Below are 19,694 nucleotides of genomic sequence, written 5' to 3'. Positions count from 1 at the left end.
GAAAAAAACTGGAACTGACAACAGGAGGTTATTGATAAAACTGCAATAAACAAAACCACAATTTTCTCTGTATTATTTGAATTGAAGACACTGAGATTTGTCTCATGCGTGCTTCATACTTACTGAAAGAAAAGACTGTACCCAAAGACAATTAGTGGGGTACCAGTCATGCAGATATGTGGTAAATGGTATTAAGACTTTTATGAATGACTCTCCTGCTGTATCAACATTACATCAACAATTGTTTTGAGAAAAAAAGCAACGATTAGCAGGTTAATGTTCCATTCTTCAATATCGGATCATGACACTTAGTATGACTATATCTACAGGTATTGCATTTTTGGATGCAGCTGGACTATAATGCAATGTGTTATTGATGAGTACAGCCCAGATGTCCCCTTTAAACGTATTAGAAACAGACATTCTGCAGTGAGGAACATTAAGACTTCAATGCAGAACAAAGAGAATGTAGTATCTAAAAATGACTGATTCATTTGTAGGAGCTCATGTAAAAACTGCCTGTGTCCATGCAGTACAGATTAATTTATGGTTGTTGCCTAAAGAAACAGACTTTCAATTGTTTTATTTGGGGGGGGGTGATGATGAATGTTTAATGCTTCACATCTGGCTGTCTGCGAGTCATCTGTCGATGATGGACACTGGAATCTAAAGAAAAAAGTGTATAAAAGATGTGCACTTTAAAGTAAGTTCAAATCACTTCAGTCCTCGTCTGAGGCGGTAGTACATTCACAAACTGTTAAAAGATTATAACAACAGTTCGTTGTCATAACAACAAACTGTTTGAACTGTGCAGTTTTCAGTCCAGTGAAAACTGAACTGAGATGGGTAATGTGCGGTTCCAATCATCAACAAATGAAAGCAGAGTTGTAACAATAGACTTTCCCCAAATTGTTGGTGATTTTTCGCCAGGTATTGTTTGTTCTGTACATACAGTATGTATGTGGTACAAAAGTGGTGTTAATACACACAAGTGCACACATTGTATGGTAACATGAAGTGCAGTATTCCAAGTGTAAAACAGGTGGGTACAGTACAAACATGCTTGTTTTACTACCTCAGAGATGTCCACAGTAAACTTGACATTGTACACTTAAACGTCGGAATATCAATCCTGTCTAACCCGATGAGTATATAAACAAACCTAACATATTCTATATAGGGAGTAAATATCTATTCGTTATCAAAATATGTCAAACATAAAAAAGTAGTTTTACTTCGCATGAAGGGAGTGAATACTCTGGTACAGTGTAATGGCAGCAGAATTTCAATGGTCACAGCACCACTTGGAATTCAACAATGTGAAAAAAACATCCCTTGCGCAATAGAAATATTTGCAACTACTTAAAGTACAAGTACTGTCCCCTCGCTTCGGCTATTTACACTTACCCCCCCTTGGCTCTTCCAGCGATGCCTTATAAATTCTTAAATGAAAATGTTCATAAGAGTTTTGTTCAGTCCCCTTGTGCATTCCTATCACTCTATTGCTCAGTCTACGCCCATTTTGTCATCTCCCCTTGTGTCTCACTCAGGTCTGCATCAAATATTTATTGCTTCTTGTTTTTTATTTATTTTATATATATATATTTTTTTTTACAACCATAGCACTCTAACTCATATCTTGTTCCTCACCCACTGTTACTCTCTTTCCCTCCCCCTACACTTCCTTCTATATCAGCCCTCTTTCCCTGTCAACCCTCCTTTCCTATTGGTCTATCTCATGCCTTCGACCCCACCCCGAGCCCGCCCTGCATGCTGAAGTACTCGGTAAAGGAGGGGAGTCGTGGGGGGGGAGGGGGGGAGTGGGAAGAGAGGCGGGGGGGCACAGGGGGCAGGGCCGGGGGGAGCGCAGACGTCAGATCGGCCGTGGTGGTGATGATCTTTTGCTCGCTGTTCCTCGGTACCTCTTGTCCCTTCCGGGCCACCGTCTCCTCTACTGTCTTCACTGGGCCCTGGAGGACGAAGAGGATGGAGAGGGAGGTTTAGAGTGAAAGGTCAAGGGGTCATGCAGGTGTACCCCTGCTGTCAGTACCTGGCAGCGTCCTGTCACACCATGCAGAGCAGCGAGGCTGGATTGAATTTACATTTACATTTAGTAATTTAGCAGCCGCTCTTATCCAGAGCGACTTACAGTAAGTACAGGGACATTCCCCCTGAGGCAAGTAGGGTGCCTTGCCCAAGGATACGTCTTTTTGCACAGCCGGGAATGGAACCAACAACCTTCTGATTAATAGCCCGACTCCCTAACCGCTCAGCCATCTGACCCCCATCAATTTACATTTACATTTACGCATTTAGAAGACGCTCTTATCCAGAGCGACTTACAGTAAGTACAGGGACATTCCCCCGAGGCAAGTAGGGTGAAGTGCCTTGCCCAAGGACACAACGTCAGTTGGCATGACCGGGAATCAAACTGGCAACCTTCGGATTAATAGCCCGACTCCCTAACCGCTCAGCCATCTGACCCCCATCCCTGCCTGTGTCTGTGTGTTTAATCAGGCCTGCCTGCTACAATGGCCGGTTTCAAAGCCTCAGCCCTCAGCCTCAGACTCACCGACTGGATGGAGAACAGCTCAGTGAAGTTGGGCTGGGAGTCGCCCAGAAAGGAGCTGTTGCCGTAGGCGTGGTGGGGGAAGCTCTCTCCAGGCACCCCCGCTTTCGGACTGGACAGAAGGATGCCTATCTGGGACGTCCTCACGTGGTACGGGAAGTTCTTATTGGCCGCTGAGGGCCGAGTGATTGCCTATGGAGAGAATGGGAAAGTGAAATGATTATTTACATTTAGTCATTTAGCAGACGCTCTTATCCAGAGCGACTTACAGTAAGTACAGGGACATTCCCCCGAGGCAAGTAGGATGAAGTGCCTTGCCCAAGGACACAACGTCAGTTTGCATGACAGGGAATCGAACTGGCAACCTTCGGATTACTAGCCCGATTCCCTCACCGCTCAGCCAACAGACTCCATTATGAAGGTATACCATACTGTGTTAGCATGAAGTTAGTCTGTGGGTGCTTAAACATACACATCTAGCTGTAACTCACAGTGTAACTCATATATTGTGAAAATGCTGAATCTAAAGGGTGAAAGCAATTCAGTAGGGTGCCTGGACAAGTGAAGAATGTACGGTATATAAATCAGATCTGGCCTTTTTACAGTTGCTGTGAAGGTCCTGATGACACGGTACAATATTTATAAGAACCGGCAGAGGACTCATGAGGAATGAATCATGGGTAATGAACAGACCAACAAAGAGACTGTGTGTGTATGTGTGACATTTTGCAAGTAAGTGTGGATCTGAAGTGTTTGTGTGTCGGACGAGGAAGGTGGGAGCCTCAAACGAGGATGATGAAGGACACAGAGAAGTGAATCATTAGCAGGAACAGAGTGTTAGGTGTGTGTGTGTGTGTGCCTGTGTGTGTGTTTGTGTGTGTGTGCCTGTGTGTGTGCATGTGTGTGTGTTCGTGTGTTTGTGCCTGTGTGTGTGTTCGTGTGTGTGTGTGCCTGTGTGTGTGTGTGTGTGTGTTTGTGTGTGTGTGCCTGTGTGTGTGTTTGTGTGTGTGCATGTGTGTGTGTTCGTGTGTGTGTGTGTGTTCGGACATGGCGCACTAACCAGGAACACAATGTGGGCGTAGAGGTGGATGCCAAGCTGGATGCCATTGACAATCTTCTCCCGAGCCCATCGAGGTATGCCAAAGTTGGCAATCAAAGCCATGACTGGCACTGCGAAAAACCTGAGAGGTAGAAAAATAGAGAGAGAGAGAGGGTAATGAGGAAGACAGGGCAATCAGACACAGGCAGAGAGAAAAGATGGTCAATTTGCTACTTATTGTAATGAAGTAAAGGCACTATCCAAGTACTGATCTGGAAGGTGGGAGGAGGAGGAGGCCTCACCAGAGGGTGTATGCAGTGAAGAAGGGGATGTAGAAGGGCTGTTTCTCGGGGTAGTGTTTGAGAGACACCAGAACGGCGTAGCAGAACCACACGTAAGCCAGCAACTGGAGGCCCATCAGCCCGTACCCTGCCGGACTGTCGTACGCATACAGCACCTCGCCTGGGTCAAAGAACTGAGACACACGCACGCACACACATGCACACACACACGAACACACACACACGCACACACACACGCACACACACACGAACACACGCACACGTACACACACACACACACACACGAACACACACACACACGAACACACACACACACACACACATGCACACACATGCACACACACACGAACACACACACACGCACACATGCACACGCACACATGCACATACATGCGCACACATATTGCAGTCAAAATCACAACTATATAAAAACCAACCACGTTTTACTCTCAATGGGAAATAACAATGGACAAGCCCTCTGTGTCTATTATTACTATATACATTTATAATATACAATATATATATATATTACTGACAGTCATTCATTATACTATATCAAACCCCTTAATTCAGTAGGACAGTTTCATCCGTTCATTTATCTGAAGTGTCAAAAGTATGCAGTGCCTTTTACTGCCCTGAGTTCTGCTTGTGTTTTAGCTGACACAATTGGAATGACCGATGAAAAGGTCAGTAGAATGACAGGGTCCGTGTGTGTGTGTGTGTGCGTGTGTGTGTGTGAGTTTGTCATCGTTAGACTCTCTGTGTCTGCGGGCGGTGCATCGAGTTTCGCACGTCTGTATAGCACGGACAGAGTTACACCTTCCACTGGCCTGCATTATGCAGAGGTGTGATGATTCCACCTTCAGGACCTGGTGCCTACTGTCCACTACAACATGGCAGTTACAGAGCAGGCCCAATAAGTAGGCGTCCAGTCTCATTTCCTTTCCACCTGAACCTGGCTGAAACTCATTTAACTTGATGCCCTGGGTGAGCGAACGTCATTAGTAGAAGCAACCGGAACAAAAGAGAGTAGCGAGGATTTATCTGTGACAAACTGGCTAAATTGCTGGATTTTCCGTTTGCACGTGTTGGGGGGAGGGTGGAGGATAACGTTTTGAAGGGGGGCTGACACACATACAGAGCGTATGGAGTGGACACCCTGGGAGTCTTAAAGGTGTTTTCATGGACCTACATCCTAGAATACAACACTGTACAGCAGGCAATCCTCCCCACTACCCTGACCTCTAGCAGTCTGTCACATATTCCGAGTCCCTGGTCAAAGAAAAGGATTGAGGGTATATATGTATGGTTGGCCTGTTGGTGTATCATTGTAGCGTTGCCCAGCTGTTTCCTGTCAGGGGGCTAGGCTTGGGTGGTGTGTTTCCTGTCAGGGGGCTAGGCTTGGGTGGTGTGTTTCCTGTCAGGGGGCTAGGCTTGGGTGGTGTGGTGTGTTTCCTGTCAGGGCGCTAGGCTTGGGTGGTGTGTTTCCTGTCAGGGCGCTAGGCTTGGGTGTTGGTGCGCTGGAGCGTACCTCAGCTTCGTAGATGAAGAGGATGACGTAAGTGATGGTGTAGACCGTCATGTAGATGGACAGCTTGACAGATCCGCTGTGGCTGATCCTTGCCCTGATACAGTGATACACACACACACACACATGGGTAAGAGTTTGTAAACCTAGTTTAAAGAGTTTGCAGACCCTAGTGTGTGCAGACAGACACACACACGGTACATGTAAGAAAGGGAACAAAAGCACCGTGTCTATCCGTTAAACTCCGGTGCAGACAGCTGATCTAAGTGCTGCAGCTACTCATGAACTGGACCCGAGTGAGAAGACAGTGTGTCGTGTCGATGTTGAAACCTCTCTGCCAAACTAGACAGACAAGGAGAAGCAGAGCTAAAAGGCTCAGTCAACACAGCCTGTGAGACAGGGAAGGGAGAAGAGCGTTTTTATCCAGTGTCACAGCGTAGCAACGATAACGGCAGTTATCCTAAGTGACAAGGCAGAGCGAGGGAGAGCTGTTGAGCGCAGGGACAGCTGGGGCTGCCCTCCAGCCCAGAGGTGAGAGACGCCGTGTGAAATGTGAGATTCACAGATACACACACACACACCTACCTGGTGACAGTGAAGCCTTTTCCCAGAAGAACCAGCATCAGTAGGAACACCAAGAAACTGACAGAGAACAGTAACTTCCCTGTGGAGAGAGAAGGAGGGAGGGAGGGAGGGAGGGAGGGAGGGAGGGAGGGAGGGAGGGAGGGAGGGAGGGAGGGAGGGAGGGAGGGAGGGAGGGAGGGAGGGAGGGAGGGAGGGAGGGAGGGAGGGAGGGAGGGAAAAATTAGAACTTCTCCCACAGAGAGTGAAAGACAGGTTACTGTAAGTAGGTTAAAATGTCTGAATTGGTAACGCCGGAAACCGAAAACAGGTCATGTCACACACATGCGCGCAGTCAGTCAGGCACACACACAAATGTACTCCTATACAGAATATCTTACATGCATTGTTCATCTTGAAACTACCCAGTGGTTTGGCTCTCTGACTCACCCAGTATCTTCAGACTGCCATTGCCTACCCCATCTCTGGCATACAGGCCCCAGTAGATGCAGTGAAACATCAGGCTGCAAACTGCAGAGGAGAGGAATCAGGAAAGAGACACTTCTGAGCTACTGAAAGCTATTAAATATTACATACCAGAGGGAACAACTAAGCTAAGCAATAGGGCAAATGTATTACTTAATACCTATGCTAATATCAGTGGCTCATGTACTTGAAGATTTGAGACTTTCATGCAGTATGACATGCAAATGTAGTGCTTGAGGAATCTGTGTGTGAGAGAGAGATAGAGAGAGAGAGAGACAGAGATAGAAAGAGAAAAGGAGAGAGAGATAGAGACAGAGAGAAAGAGAGATAGAGATAGATAGATAAAGAGAAAGAGAGAGATAAAGAGAGAGAGAGAGAGATAAAGAGAGAGATAGAGAGGGAGAGAGGAAGAGAGAGAGAGAGATAGAGACAGAGATAGAAAGACAAAAGGAGAGAGAGATAGAGACAGAGAGAAAGAGTGATAGAGAGAGATAGAGATAGAGACAGAGAGAGAAAGAGAGATAGAGAGAGATAGAGAGATAGAGATAGATAAAGAGATAGATAAAGAGAGATAGAGAGAGAGAGAGAGAGAGAGAGAGAGAGAGAGAGAGAGAGAGAGAGAGGGAGGGAGAGAGAGAGAGAGAGAGGAGTTATGAGCCTCACCCTCTACACCTGCCGCAGTCATAAACATCTTATAGGTTGTATGGAGAAGCTGCCGTCCCTTCAGATGATCTAGAGGGAAGGAGAAAGAGATGGGAGTGGGGGATGAAAGAGGAATACAAAAGAGGAGAGGCAACCAAGGAAGATGAAAGAAAAGGGGAAAGGAGAGTAAATAACAGGAGACATGTGGGCAAGAACAGGTGTAGAGGGAGTGAACAAAGAACGAAGAGAGGGAGAGAAAGAGAGAGAAGCATGAGGACGTGCCCTACTTGCTGAAGACATGTCTATATGTGCAGATACTATGTGCACTTTCCCCTCCCTCCCTCCCTCCCTCCCTCCCTCCCTCCCTCCCTCCCTCCCTCCCTCCCTCCCTCCCTCCCTCCCTCCCTCCCTCCCTCCCTCCCTCCCTCCCTCCCTCCCTCCCTCCCTCCCTCCCTCCCTCCCTCCCTCCCTCCCCGGTCTATCAGGAGAGCAGTCCGGCATTGTAGCTCAGTCACACCGACATCCCCATTTCCCTGCAGGCCTTGTCTGCTCTTCAGCTTCAGCTGTCTCGTGTCTGTCAAGCGGAGCTAAGCCCCCCCCCCCCCCCCGCCTCCTCTAGTGATCCAGGGGATGTGGGGCTGAACCCCCCCCTCCCTCCTCTAGTGATCCAGGGGATGTGGGGCTGAACCCCCCCTCCCCCCCCTCCTCCTCTAGTGATCCAGGGGATGTGGGGCTGAACCCCCCCCCCCTCCTCCTCTAGTGATCCAGGGGATGTGGGGCTGAACCCCCCCCCCCTCCTCCTCTAGTGATCCAGGGGATGTGGGGCTGAACCCCCCCTCCCCCCCCTCCTCCTCTAGTGATCCAGGGGATGTGGGGCTGAACCCCCCCCCCCCCCTCCTCTAGTGATCCAGGGGATGTGGGGCTGAACCCCCCCTCCCCCCCCTCCTCCTCTAGTGATCCAGGGGATGTGGGGCTGAACACCGGAACGCACTCTGGAACAAGCACTCCCGCCCTGTACTCTCTGAAACAAGCACTCCCGCCTTGACGCCGGGCAGGCAGGTAGGCACTTACTAATCCTCTCTCCCTGGGAAGACGAAGGCGAGGACGGGGGGCGGTCAAGCCCCCATACGTGGGAAAGACACTTACAGGCAAAGTAGCAGGAGAGGAGAAACACTGCGCTGAAGATGACCAGGAAGGTGATGTCGGTCTCCAGAATCCCTGGGAAGTGCCATTAAAGAGGATGGGAATAGGAAGGGGAGATGAGGCACAGAAAGATGTTGGAATTATTAAAGGAGATGAACATGACTATTTCTATACTACGGCCACCACTACCCCCCCCCCCCCCCCCCCAACACCCCGCCCGCCTCTTTTTGTCCATCCTAGTAAGCTCATCCATCATTTTTTATTCATCCACAGACCTTCCCTTCATTATTCTAATTTGTTCAGTTCAATATGCTTTATTGGCCGTGCAAAGTAGTGTTGTCCAGTCTATTAGCCATCGTTTATTAACATCGCTGTAATCACGCTCACCAAACTCATCTGCAGAGAAATGCTGGGTCCAGAAAGACTGGCCGTTAGTCAGCTTCATCTCGTATTCCAGCTGCAAGCCATCCCCCTGAAAGAGAGAGAGGCAGAAAGAGAGAGATATAAAGAGAGAGAGACAGAGAGAGAGAGAGAGAGAGAGAGAGCGAGAGAGAGAGAGAGAGAGAGAGAAAGAGAGAGAGAGAGAGAGACAGAGAGACAGAGAGAAAGAGAAGCGATTGAGAGACAGTGCGTGGCAGAAAGAGCTCATTTCACAGAGAGCAGTTCAAAGCCTGCAGACTTTCTGGTTGTTGTGGTGGCGAGGTGGGGGTAGGGGGTAGGGGGTAGCCTTTGATTCCTTTTGGCAGCCAGGACTCCATCTCAGTCCCTCCATCAAAAAGGTTGGAGGGACTACCAAGCGTAGCCTGTCACAAAATCAATACTGTCAGTGAAGGCACACACAGCGAGTTGAAGAGAGAGGGGAGAGATAGATAGTCAGAGAGTGATAAAAAAAGAAAAGTGGGTGCAGAGAGCAGGCGAGGACAACAGTAAAGAAGGGAATGGAGCGACAGAGGAGCAGAGGATGAAATGAAAGAGCAGAAGTGAAAAAAAAAAAAGAAGTAAACAAATACAGCTATCAAACAGCAGACGGGGAAAGAGAGAGAATAGGGAGGGAGAGAGAGATGGGGGGGGGGATGAACACGGGGCCAAAACAAAGATGGAAAGGTGAGCATGAGAGTGAGCGAGAGGAGAGGAAGCGAGAAGACATGAAGACGGAAATTGCAGGCGTGTCCAGAGAGCTGCAGGCCCCGACACACAGCGTGAGAGCCAGTCCAACAGCATTAGGCCCGTGTGTCCATCAACAGCCGCTGTCGTGACGACACTCTCCAGGAAACAACCACTTAAATCATTTCCCTCTTCACTAGCGATCTGCGCCAACACTGCAAATCCGGCACGCACTCCCGCCGCAAACACCACAAACCCGATCAGACAGATACATGCCCAGATATGCACTCAACCCCCCCCTCCACACACACACACACACACGCCAACAGAACACGACGAACAGGCAGGCAAACACACACAGGAGACAACCACACACATACACAAACATGCACACACGCACGCACACACGTACACACTGAGCTCAGCTCCAGCCCTTGAGCAGAGCTCATCAAGCAGTGATTACTATGCAGAGTGCTCCGAGCACAGCAACATGAACCAGCCACACTCTCCCCGTACCACCACAGACCCACGCTCACTACATTGAGCCATCACCAAACAAAACTTTACATCACAATAGGACTCATCCGTGGATTTACGGTCTCGGCGAAGCAAATTATTTATTCATTTGTTCCCGAGGATTGCGCAGACAAAACAGCGAGGTAACATGAGTTCAGTCCTGAATAAACGTGTGCTGTCGCCTAACGATGGATTGTCCGGCCGCCCTGTTCGCTTGTGTGTGAGCGAGGGGGTGGCGTGTGTTGTCAGGGCAACAGACAAGCAGTGGGCAGGGCCCCAGCTACAGGGGTTAGAGTTGAACACTTACCCCGCACTTGCTGAGAGCGATGTACCACCATCTCTCCCTCACAGACCTGAAGCTTCGACCTCCCACACAGCTTAAAACCTCCTCATTCCCCTCTCCTTCCACCTATCACCCAGAGAGGGAGAGAGGGGGGAGAGAGACAGAGACACACAGAGAGAGAATGATAGCGAGCGAGAGAGGGGAGGGAGGCAGAGAGACGGGCGAGAGAGACCGTAAAAGAAGAGTGAATATGTGTGTGAGAAAAAAGGGCGAGAGAAAGAGAGAGACGTGTTATTGTCATATACCCACAGAGAGATATCACAGCCCACACATCTAACAGATGGAGACACACAAACGAGCCCTCAAAAGAAGGAGCCATAACAGACTCACACCTACTGCAACCACAAATACCCCAGACTGTGTTAACAAACAAAGCATGGATTAATTGATAATTTGATGAAAAATGATTTTTTTTAAGAAAACAGTCTGTTGGGAAACCAAAACCACACAACGGATACAAGTGTGTGTTTGCGAAAAAATACTTGTGTTCTTACCACACAGCCGGACCACGTGTAGCGGGTGGTCAGGTTGATGACCTGATTGTTCTCTGGCCTCAACACACTGCCTCCTTCTGGTAGCAGTTCTGTAGCGCAGACAAGCAGGTAGGAAAAGGTAAAGGTGAAGGCGTCACATTACACACGCAAAAAACACACGACCAAGAAGCAAAGAAGTGTTCATACCTCTGTTGGCTAGGATTTCATGGAAAACCACGACACACACACACACACACACACACACACACACACACACACACACACACAGACACACACACACACACACACACACACACACACACACACACACAAACCATCCCTGAGAAGCAGAAAGGCAGTTTCTCACCTTATCCGCCCTCTTGTACACAGCTGGCCACTGAGTGCTGTCATCAAAGTAGAGCAATATGTTCTGACAGCAGCGTGACTAGTGAGGGAGGGACAGAGAGAACAAGGAAATGGAGGGGAACGGGAGAGAGGAGGGGGGAGAGATGGGGGGGGGAGAAAGGAGGGAGGGGGGGGACAGGTTGGTGTGAAAGGGTAAGATTAATTCGACACAGACTGCAGGCTACAACGCAACAGAAAGAAGACGGAAAAGTGAGGGAGGGGTTGGGTGCCAGAGGGGGCAGGGGGAGGGGGGGATTTGGGAACAGTTGATGGATAGATGGAGAACAAGTGATAGAGGAAGGAGTAGAGGACAAGGTAAAGGTGTGTTACAACTAGAACGGCCGATAACTATACAGGCTCAAGGCTAATAAAGTTTACGTAAGGTAGCAAGAGAGGGAGAGAGGGAAGGAGAGAGAGGAAAGGGGGGGAGGGAGAATGTGTGTAAAGATGTACAATAAAAATAACACAGAAACAGAAAGAATCTGCATGATGGAATGAAAGAGCAAAATTAATTCTAATGGAAACATTGTCAGAAAAATACAACACGTTTGTGTGTACCCTTAACCAAAAATATATTACCACACAACAAAAGAACCTTCTAGTTTATTCGAAAAACACTCCTGTTTTCAATGATTTTCACTGTATCGGTAGTTAGGCTATTATTACTGGCTTCTACAGGTTTTTTTATGTAGACACATACACATACACACACACACACACTACTCAAACCACAGATGTGCAGTACCAGCCTACCTTTGCATAGCGGAACCGGAAGTCTAGACGGCCAAAGTCAGTGAGGAAACAGAATCGAGTGAGGAAGACCCAGTCCTAGGAAAAAGGAGAAAAGAGGAGGAAAGAGGAGGAGAGGTGAATGAAGGGAGACGGAAGGAGGAAGGGGGGGAGGGGGGGAAAGAGAAGGAAAGATGCAAAGATGAGTAGAACAGGAGGACAGAGTTGGATGAAAAAGGAGAAAAAGAGAGGGAGGCAGGGAGGGAGGGAGGAGAGGAAAGAGGGGAGAGGGACATCACAAAAGTAAGAACATTGAAACCACAAGCCTGCAAGGACCGGGCCAAACTACAGCCTGGACTGCACACTTCAATGTTCTTATGTAAGACACTGCGACAGCAGCACTGGCCAGCAGTAGATTGGTCAGTGAGAGTGTGTGTGTGTGTGCAGGTGTGTGTGTGTGTGTGTGTGTTTGTGGGTGTGTGTGTGTGTGGGTGTGTGTGTGTGTGTGTGTGTGTGTGTGTGTGTGTGTGTGTGTGTGTGTGTGTGTGTGTGTGCAAGCAGCACTGGCGGGAATTGAAGAAGGGGGCACATTGGCAGCATGTGCTTCCGAAAACACACACAGATCAACCCAGCCCACAGCCACTTGTGTCTGCACACAGTGAACAGGACAATCATACCCTTACCCTAGACAGGCTCATCTGCAATGGACACTTCAAATAATGAAATTCACATTAGGATGTTCACCTGACCAGTGCCTGTTTGTTAGAAGGCCCCACCTGCACAAGCGCTCACGGAAATGAAGTCCACAGGTTATTACTGTATAACTGCCATTCTGACAACTCCTCTCAGAATAGAAACACGTTCATTTCTGTTCTGTGTAGCGGAATCCCTGCCAAGCGGGCTTTAATCTCCAACCAGGCTCCTGGTTGGAGATTGGAGATCCTATATTTCACACAGCAAACAAAAGCGCTGCCATATTTCAGGCAGAAGAAGCCAACTGGAGCTGACACTCCAGGGGCAGTAAGTCACGAGCGACCCAGGAACCTGCTGAAGAAAGCCATCCACACACAACCTCCTGCATTGTCCTGGGCCGGCGCCATCACCATGGCTACTACAAGGTCGTAATTCAGAACGATACACCCCCCCTTCCCCTTCCCCTTAAAAATGAAATAAGGCTAGGTAGAGAGGAGAATGGCAGTGCTATCGCCCGACTCTCCCAGTATCATGAATGACCCCTTTGTTAAGACGCACGCGTACACAAACACCTAATTTACCCATAGTCATAGCAACCATCACAAGATTGGTTTCCAGCTGTCATAGGAACAAACAAAGCCTCAGCCCCAGCCTCAGCCACAGCCCCAGCCTCAGCCCCAGAACATCCCTCTACGGCCAGCTTCACAACTACTCATGCTCGACTAGCTCAAACGTTATTGTTGACCAGTCAATACCGTCCCCACATCCAGCTGGTGATTTTCACACCAGCCAGCCAGGCTATCGTCCCCCTTTGGGGGAGTCCAAGGGCAGCTGCTGCCACAGACCGTCTTAGTGGACAAGTGGACCGTGCACAGGGGAACAGGAGAGGATACGTAGAACATCTTAGAACACAGGTCCAGAGGCTGAGGTGTCACACGTAATCCTCCTTAGTCCTCTCATTTCCCCCACGGCTACTGCATTGTGATGCAGAGTCATTCAGCCAGTGTGTGTGTGTGTGTGTGTGTGTGTGTGTGTGTGTGTGTGTGTGTGTGTGTGTGTGTGTGTGTGTGTGTGTGTGTGTGTGCACTGGACACCTCATTAATCAAGCGCTAGGCCTTGATGCGGTATCCACTCACCACCGAGATTCAGAACCTCGCTCTCTTTCGCCATCCCTCCTTTTCTCAACCTCTCTCTCCCTCTATCTCCGTCCCTCTCTTTCTCCCTCCCCAGATCCCTGTTTGCTCGCTAAGCCTCATTAACAATTAATTACCAATCAGCTAGTCACGTCACCCCTGGACCGCCGAGCCTCTCAATGATTCATTAGTGAGGTTACACAACAGTAAAACTTAAAGACACCCTCTCACACACTATGTACAAACATGGGAGAACACGGACACTCACTATACACACAAAACCTTTTTTGTCGTCGTTATCTGTCATATTACACCACAAAAACACACACCTATAAATGCTGGTATAGGGGGGTCAGATGGCTGAGCGGTTAGTGAGTTGGGCTATTAATCAGAAGGTTGTTAGTTCGATTCCCGGCCGTGCCAAATGACGTGGTGTCCTTGGGCAAGGCACTTCACCCTACTTGCCTCTGGGAGAATGTCCCTGTGCTTACTGTAAGTCGCTCTGGATAAGAGCGTCTGCTAAATGACTAAATGTAATGTATAGAACTGATCCTTCTACAGAGTCTGTATTTACTTTGATGGTTCATTTGATGATGCTCCAGGCCCAAATATCCCACATAGCAAATCCCTCCTTTAGGGCCTTCACGGCCCACTCGCCCACACCTCCTTTCCCCTCCGCTCACCTCTCATGAGCCTGATACGATTCTGGCTGTTCTCAATTTCAACTAGAGTGTTTTGGTGTTGGCACTCGGACTGTGTGTGTGTTTGTGTGTGTTTACTGAATGAATGAGTGACTGACCTTGGGCGGGAAGAGGCTAGCAGACAAGACTGATGATGTGTTTAACGGTCCCAAAGGAAAACAAGCACACACACGCACGTACACGCAAGCACAGTCTCTCTCTTTCTCTCTCTTTATCAATATGTCAAGACCAGTGTTGTTTTGTGCCATTCATACTGTGCAGGTGTTTACTCCTAGATCAGCAACACAGAATGAGTTTAGAAGACAAGGAGTGCTTTCTTGAATAAGTATTTGACATGGAAACAACTTGTACAACACAATTTTTTTACTTTGAAACAAAATGGGATTTGCAATCCTGCTATCTCAATTGACCAAAGGATAAAAGCATATAACCTCATCTCTGATAACATGGTTATGATTCTAAACTTCAAATAAGCCACACCACTGACAATAATTTCTAAGTCTTGCTATAGATAAGAGTCTAGTTTGGCGGATGTCGTCTAATCAAGTTAGATTAATCTCCTAAACACCATGGTCTAGGTTTTTGGAACTCTCCCTGCAGTGGACACTTGGCCCAGATTCACTGAGACACCTGGAGCACTACGGATAAAACGCCATATCAACTTAGACGATGTCTGGTCTAATAGGCCTAATCTTTGTCAAATGTATCTATGGAAACTGGCGTGCGTGGACCAATAACAAACACCGTTTTGAAGAACGACCGCTGACTCACACCTGTAACCGGTTGCCTTTGTGAAAAGAGAACCCCATCGTCTTGTAGTGACAATAAAGAAACCTGTAAGCTAAAGCGACGAAATAGTCCAATTTAAGTTGAGAGCCACACCGTCACAACTGAAGCTTGTGATGTATATGCAGAGTTTCGATCACAAAAGAAATGTGCTGGATCTGACATGCATACAGATGCGCTCAATTGCACGGCAACACACACAACCTACTGTCATCTAATCCGTAGCGTAATAGGTTAAATGGCATGCAAACATCACAGGTAACTTAGAGGTTTCGCAATAACAGTTACGCTTGTAGCAAGGACTAAATTGTCTATCCAATAACGGTGACGGTGTCGTTGTAATAATAGCGATAAATATACCAACACCATCTCTTACCTCTTTGGTATTAACTATACCTCTGACGTATTTCCCCAGAACTGAGCCAAAACCGAAAACGCTGGACACCACGGCCAAACACAAAAGTCTCTCGCAAACCTCCATCTTATCCCCCTTCTCTGTTGATACTCTGTGGTTCTCAGGACAACCCTGGTCTATCACCCAGGAACGCAGGAAACGGTAGAGCCTGGGTAAGAGATGGAAGCAGAGAGGAGGCGCGCTCTTGTCCCTCGAGGATGAATGTAGCCCCAATAGCCTACTACAGCGGTGAGCGCGCTTTCGGATACGCGCCCCAATTCTGCTTCTTTCCTTCGTCGGTTACGGGGCAGATTGCTCGTCCTCGCTCGTAGATTGCGACACATTCAACACCACAGAATTTGCCATTCGTGTAGACTAGTCGATGGCACAAAAATGTATAAAAAATAGCGAACCATATACTTCCTAAAGACAACAGGCCAAATACACAGGTAGGCTATGTCCCACACAATATTCTGCTCCTAAGTTTTCAATAGGCTACCTTATAGCCTAATGCATTCGGAAAGGTGTATTTATATAATGTTTTTCTCCAAAAAGCAACCAACAATGAGCAACCAAAGTTTAACAAACCACGAGACAACCAACGCGTCTGATTCTCAAGAATATAATACATTGATATAGGCTACATCAAACAAAATGCTTGATACAGTAGCCTTTTTCGATAACTGCAGTCACTCAAGATATGAATACAAACAAATGTGTAAAATATACTTTAGAAAGACATCAGTAAAACGATATTGTTTGGATAATTTATTTATTTCAATACCAAATCAACAGGGAAAATAATATAGTTTCCAATAGTATACTCCAATATACTTTAGGTATCTGACACAACATTCAGCCAATCCTGCAAAATAAAGGCATAAAAAAAACGATACAGGTCATTTAATATACATTCATTATTATTCACAGGTTTGCACTTGTGGTGTTTAAGATAAATGGCCATACAAATCAAGTAAACTGCGTGGCTTCCAGTCTTTCTATGGCTTATACAGGTGTTATGATTATCCTCCATATGATCATTGCTGCTTATGCTATTAGGTGCAGACGTGCAGAACCCGTCTGGCGTTCACGCACGACTGACAATACGCCAATATTGGTTCAGACGTCAGCGGTATATAACACAAATATGGCAAGGACAGCGGGTCAAAATGACTCTTCAAAAACTAGGCGAAGTCTTTGGTTGTGCTAGTGGCCTTAATCTAGTGTACACTTGATCCCACAAGAGGTGTTATCTAAGTGGGACACTAGAAGGGAGAATAATGTCTTCACGCAACAATGAAACAGCCACGGTCGGTCAGTAAAAGGATTCTGATATTTGATGTTGATCAGATTTTCGCAAATGGTCTCGATTAGAAAACAAAATAAACTCATACACCCATGTATATAAACCGCAGCCATAACCCTGTTAAACCTCACTGTCAAAATGTAAAATAATATTCTTTAGATAATTTTTCTAATTTTTTAAACAACACAGGGCAGTCACAGAGCATGCAGGTGTGTTCCTATTGCATAGGTGTGCTTATGACAGTGCAGGTCTCTGAACTATGCTTCTTCTGTTGTTTGCTGATATGTTTTCCAGATGCTTTTCACGTTGCACTCGTTTTAGTTTCTCAGGTAGTTCTTTGTGAGGAAAGCTTATCTCTGAGGAGGTTAAGGTATGCTGTGTACACCCTGCAAGTTCCACGCACGAGCAACATCACATGATTAAAAGTACATCTGAAGATATTTTCCATTCCTACCAGGCCCCGTGTGATTTATGCAAACAAAAACGTCTGCGCAGTCGTTCTGTAGCGCGCACGCGCGCGCACACACACACGTTAAAAGACTCATGCATGAAACATCGAAGAACATGGAGGCAGATGGGGGAAACATTTAAACAGGCAAGGACTCCACACTAGACCTCCCTCTCGTCCAATCATCTCCTCTCATCCATATCACTTCCTGCTCTCCTTCTCTCCCCCATGACTGGTTATCAAGGACAGGGAGCTTGGAAGGAAGGAAGGGGGGGGGGGGGGGATGTCACACGATTGGTCTCAGGAAACCAGGAAGAAACTATGAACGTGTCTTCAGTTGCAATTTTTACCCACCAACAGGTTGGGATGCAACAGGGCTACTGTACATACCCACTGCCACAGGGGGGTGATAATGACTCATGAAGCTAAGGGTAGTGCAGTATTGCCTAGTTAGCGTCGAGGGTACTCGATACTGGGAAAGGCACAGAGCTAATCCATCAAACATGAGAACCAGATAGCCCATGAAAGCAACTTCATAGGGCTGGATGACTTCTAATAGTGGTTGGTGTTTTGTTTCGAAAACACAACAGCCCCTATCTTGCTATCGGCAACACACTTACAAACACCTTGGAGCTCACACTTCTCCACAGTATAGGTGTCACACACACACACACACGCACACGCACACGCCACAAAGACAGGCTCACGCAGCACGTGCACAGAAACACACAACAGTCATTAACATGATCACGTAAACACACACACACACACGCGGACTACGCTTCACAGGCACTCCCAGAGGCAAAATTAGCAACAACAAGATTCTGACTGAGTAACACACACAAACAGACAACAGACACACACAACTACACACAGTCAGACAGGAAGTGCTGAGGTAACACAAACAGAAGCACAACTACACACAGTCAGACAGGAAGTGCTGAGGTAACACAAACAGAAGTAACAGCCACCAGTAAACACAACCAGAACATTTCATGAGGGAATAAAAGGAGATGACTTTGCTGTTCCTGACTACTTTCCTCTGTGTCATCCCTCCGCAAAAATTCTGCCGTAAGCATTCCAAGCAGACAGAGCCGGCAATGACAATCCTTCAGCGAGACTTTCTGGTGAACACCCTTGAGCGAGGATTATTTTATCCAATTCCTGCTAAATGTTATTCATCACGCAGCAGATATCCACTAGAGGAGGGCGAAGGATGCTAGGTGTTTCTAACTGATCTATTTATAGCAAAGGGTTGAAAGAGGACAGCCAATCGAAATGACTATTTACCGGTCACTCCAAATAGCTTTTGAACTCCACACGATAGAAGTCCCTCACAATCTAAGCCTGGCATGGAAACACAGTGAAGAGTCTAGTTTGGCAGACGTGCATTTACAGCTGACGCGCAAGGAACCCTCGGGTGACCATTGGACGCATCTGACTTCAGTGCCTGGCGTCGACTGTGCCCTGGGCACCAGGATCTGGTAAACAGAACATCATCTTAGTGGGCGATGTTTCACCATCCCACTTGATCTGGATTCTCCTGCTGGGAACAGACTGGGTGTGTGGAAGGAGGGACGCATTCGGGAGGGGAGGGGTACAGGAGAAACCCTGCAAAAGTAGGTTGTGAAGCAGGAAGTCCCACTATGCTCAGGGTGGAGCCAGGTGACGTGCGGCACGCTGGCATGGGAGGAGCGAACGCCTCAGGTCTGGTCTGGTGGGTCGTAATGGTCAGTCTGGTCAACTACAGGCCTGTTAGGCTTAATCACCCTAACCTGCAAATCAAAGGTTTATGGAGAGTCTAAAAGCTACACTACGCAAAGCTGTGCTATGTGATTTGCCCAAACTACACTTTGCAGTAATATGTATTATATATATATATATATATATATATATATATATATATATATATATATATATATATATATATATATATATATATATATATATATATATATATATATATATATATATATATATATATATATATATATATATATATATATTTTATCATTTAATCTCATTCTAGATTAAGTACAAAAACCCCCACCAGCAGTGCAGACACAGGGATGCCTAAATAACTCCCACCTCACTGCATTAAAAACCTATGGCAACGCTAGCCTAAGAACAACATCTCAAAACGGATAACGTGACACATACTATGGATACATTGTTAATGAATAAAACACAAGTACATCTAGTGACGTAAATAAATACAAATCTTCACAGACTTACATACTTTCATAAAAGATATGGTTGCGATTAAAATCCGCAAGAGCTAAACAAACCCTTCCGACAGTCACGTTTCGGATGTTTGTTGCTTTAGAACCGGCATCCAATTTGAGGTGCAAACCGAGTTAGCTTTCCTAAAGTGGTCCATATTGACAGAGTGA

The 19,694-nt window shown here is 47.1% G+C and overlaps 1 protein-coding gene across 1 annotated transcript; it reads right to left on the bottom strand.

Annotated features, from left to right (window-relative positions):
- Window positions 1-1,736: 1,736 nt before the first annotated feature.
- Window positions 1,737-15,634, bottom strand: tmem145 (transmembrane protein 145). Its single transcript, XM_067238568.1, is given in 16 exon segments — window positions 1,737-1,970; window positions 2,573-2,761; window positions 3,630-3,750; window positions 3,911-4,083; window positions 5,442-5,535; window positions 6,024-6,102; window positions 6,450-6,530; window positions 7,149-7,217; window positions 8,274-8,345; window positions 8,658-8,742; window positions 10,198-10,299; window positions 10,728-10,793; window positions 10,796-10,816; window positions 11,074-11,151; window positions 11,865-11,939; window positions 15,530-15,634. Coding segments are annotated over 16 exon segments (1,644 nt in total).
- Between the last annotated feature and the right edge of the window lie 4,060 nt (window positions 15,635-19,694).

The sequence above is a fragment of the Osmerus mordax genome, chromosome 6 (assembly GCF_038355195.1).
Source record: "Osmerus mordax isolate fOsmMor3 chromosome 6, fOsmMor3.pri, whole genome shotgun sequence".
NCBI lineage: Eukaryota > Metazoa > Chordata > Actinopteri > Osmeriformes > Osmeridae > Osmerus > Osmerus mordax.
Note: the sequence above shows the minus strand (reverse complement) of the source record. Positions and strands in the feature narration are given on the sequence as shown.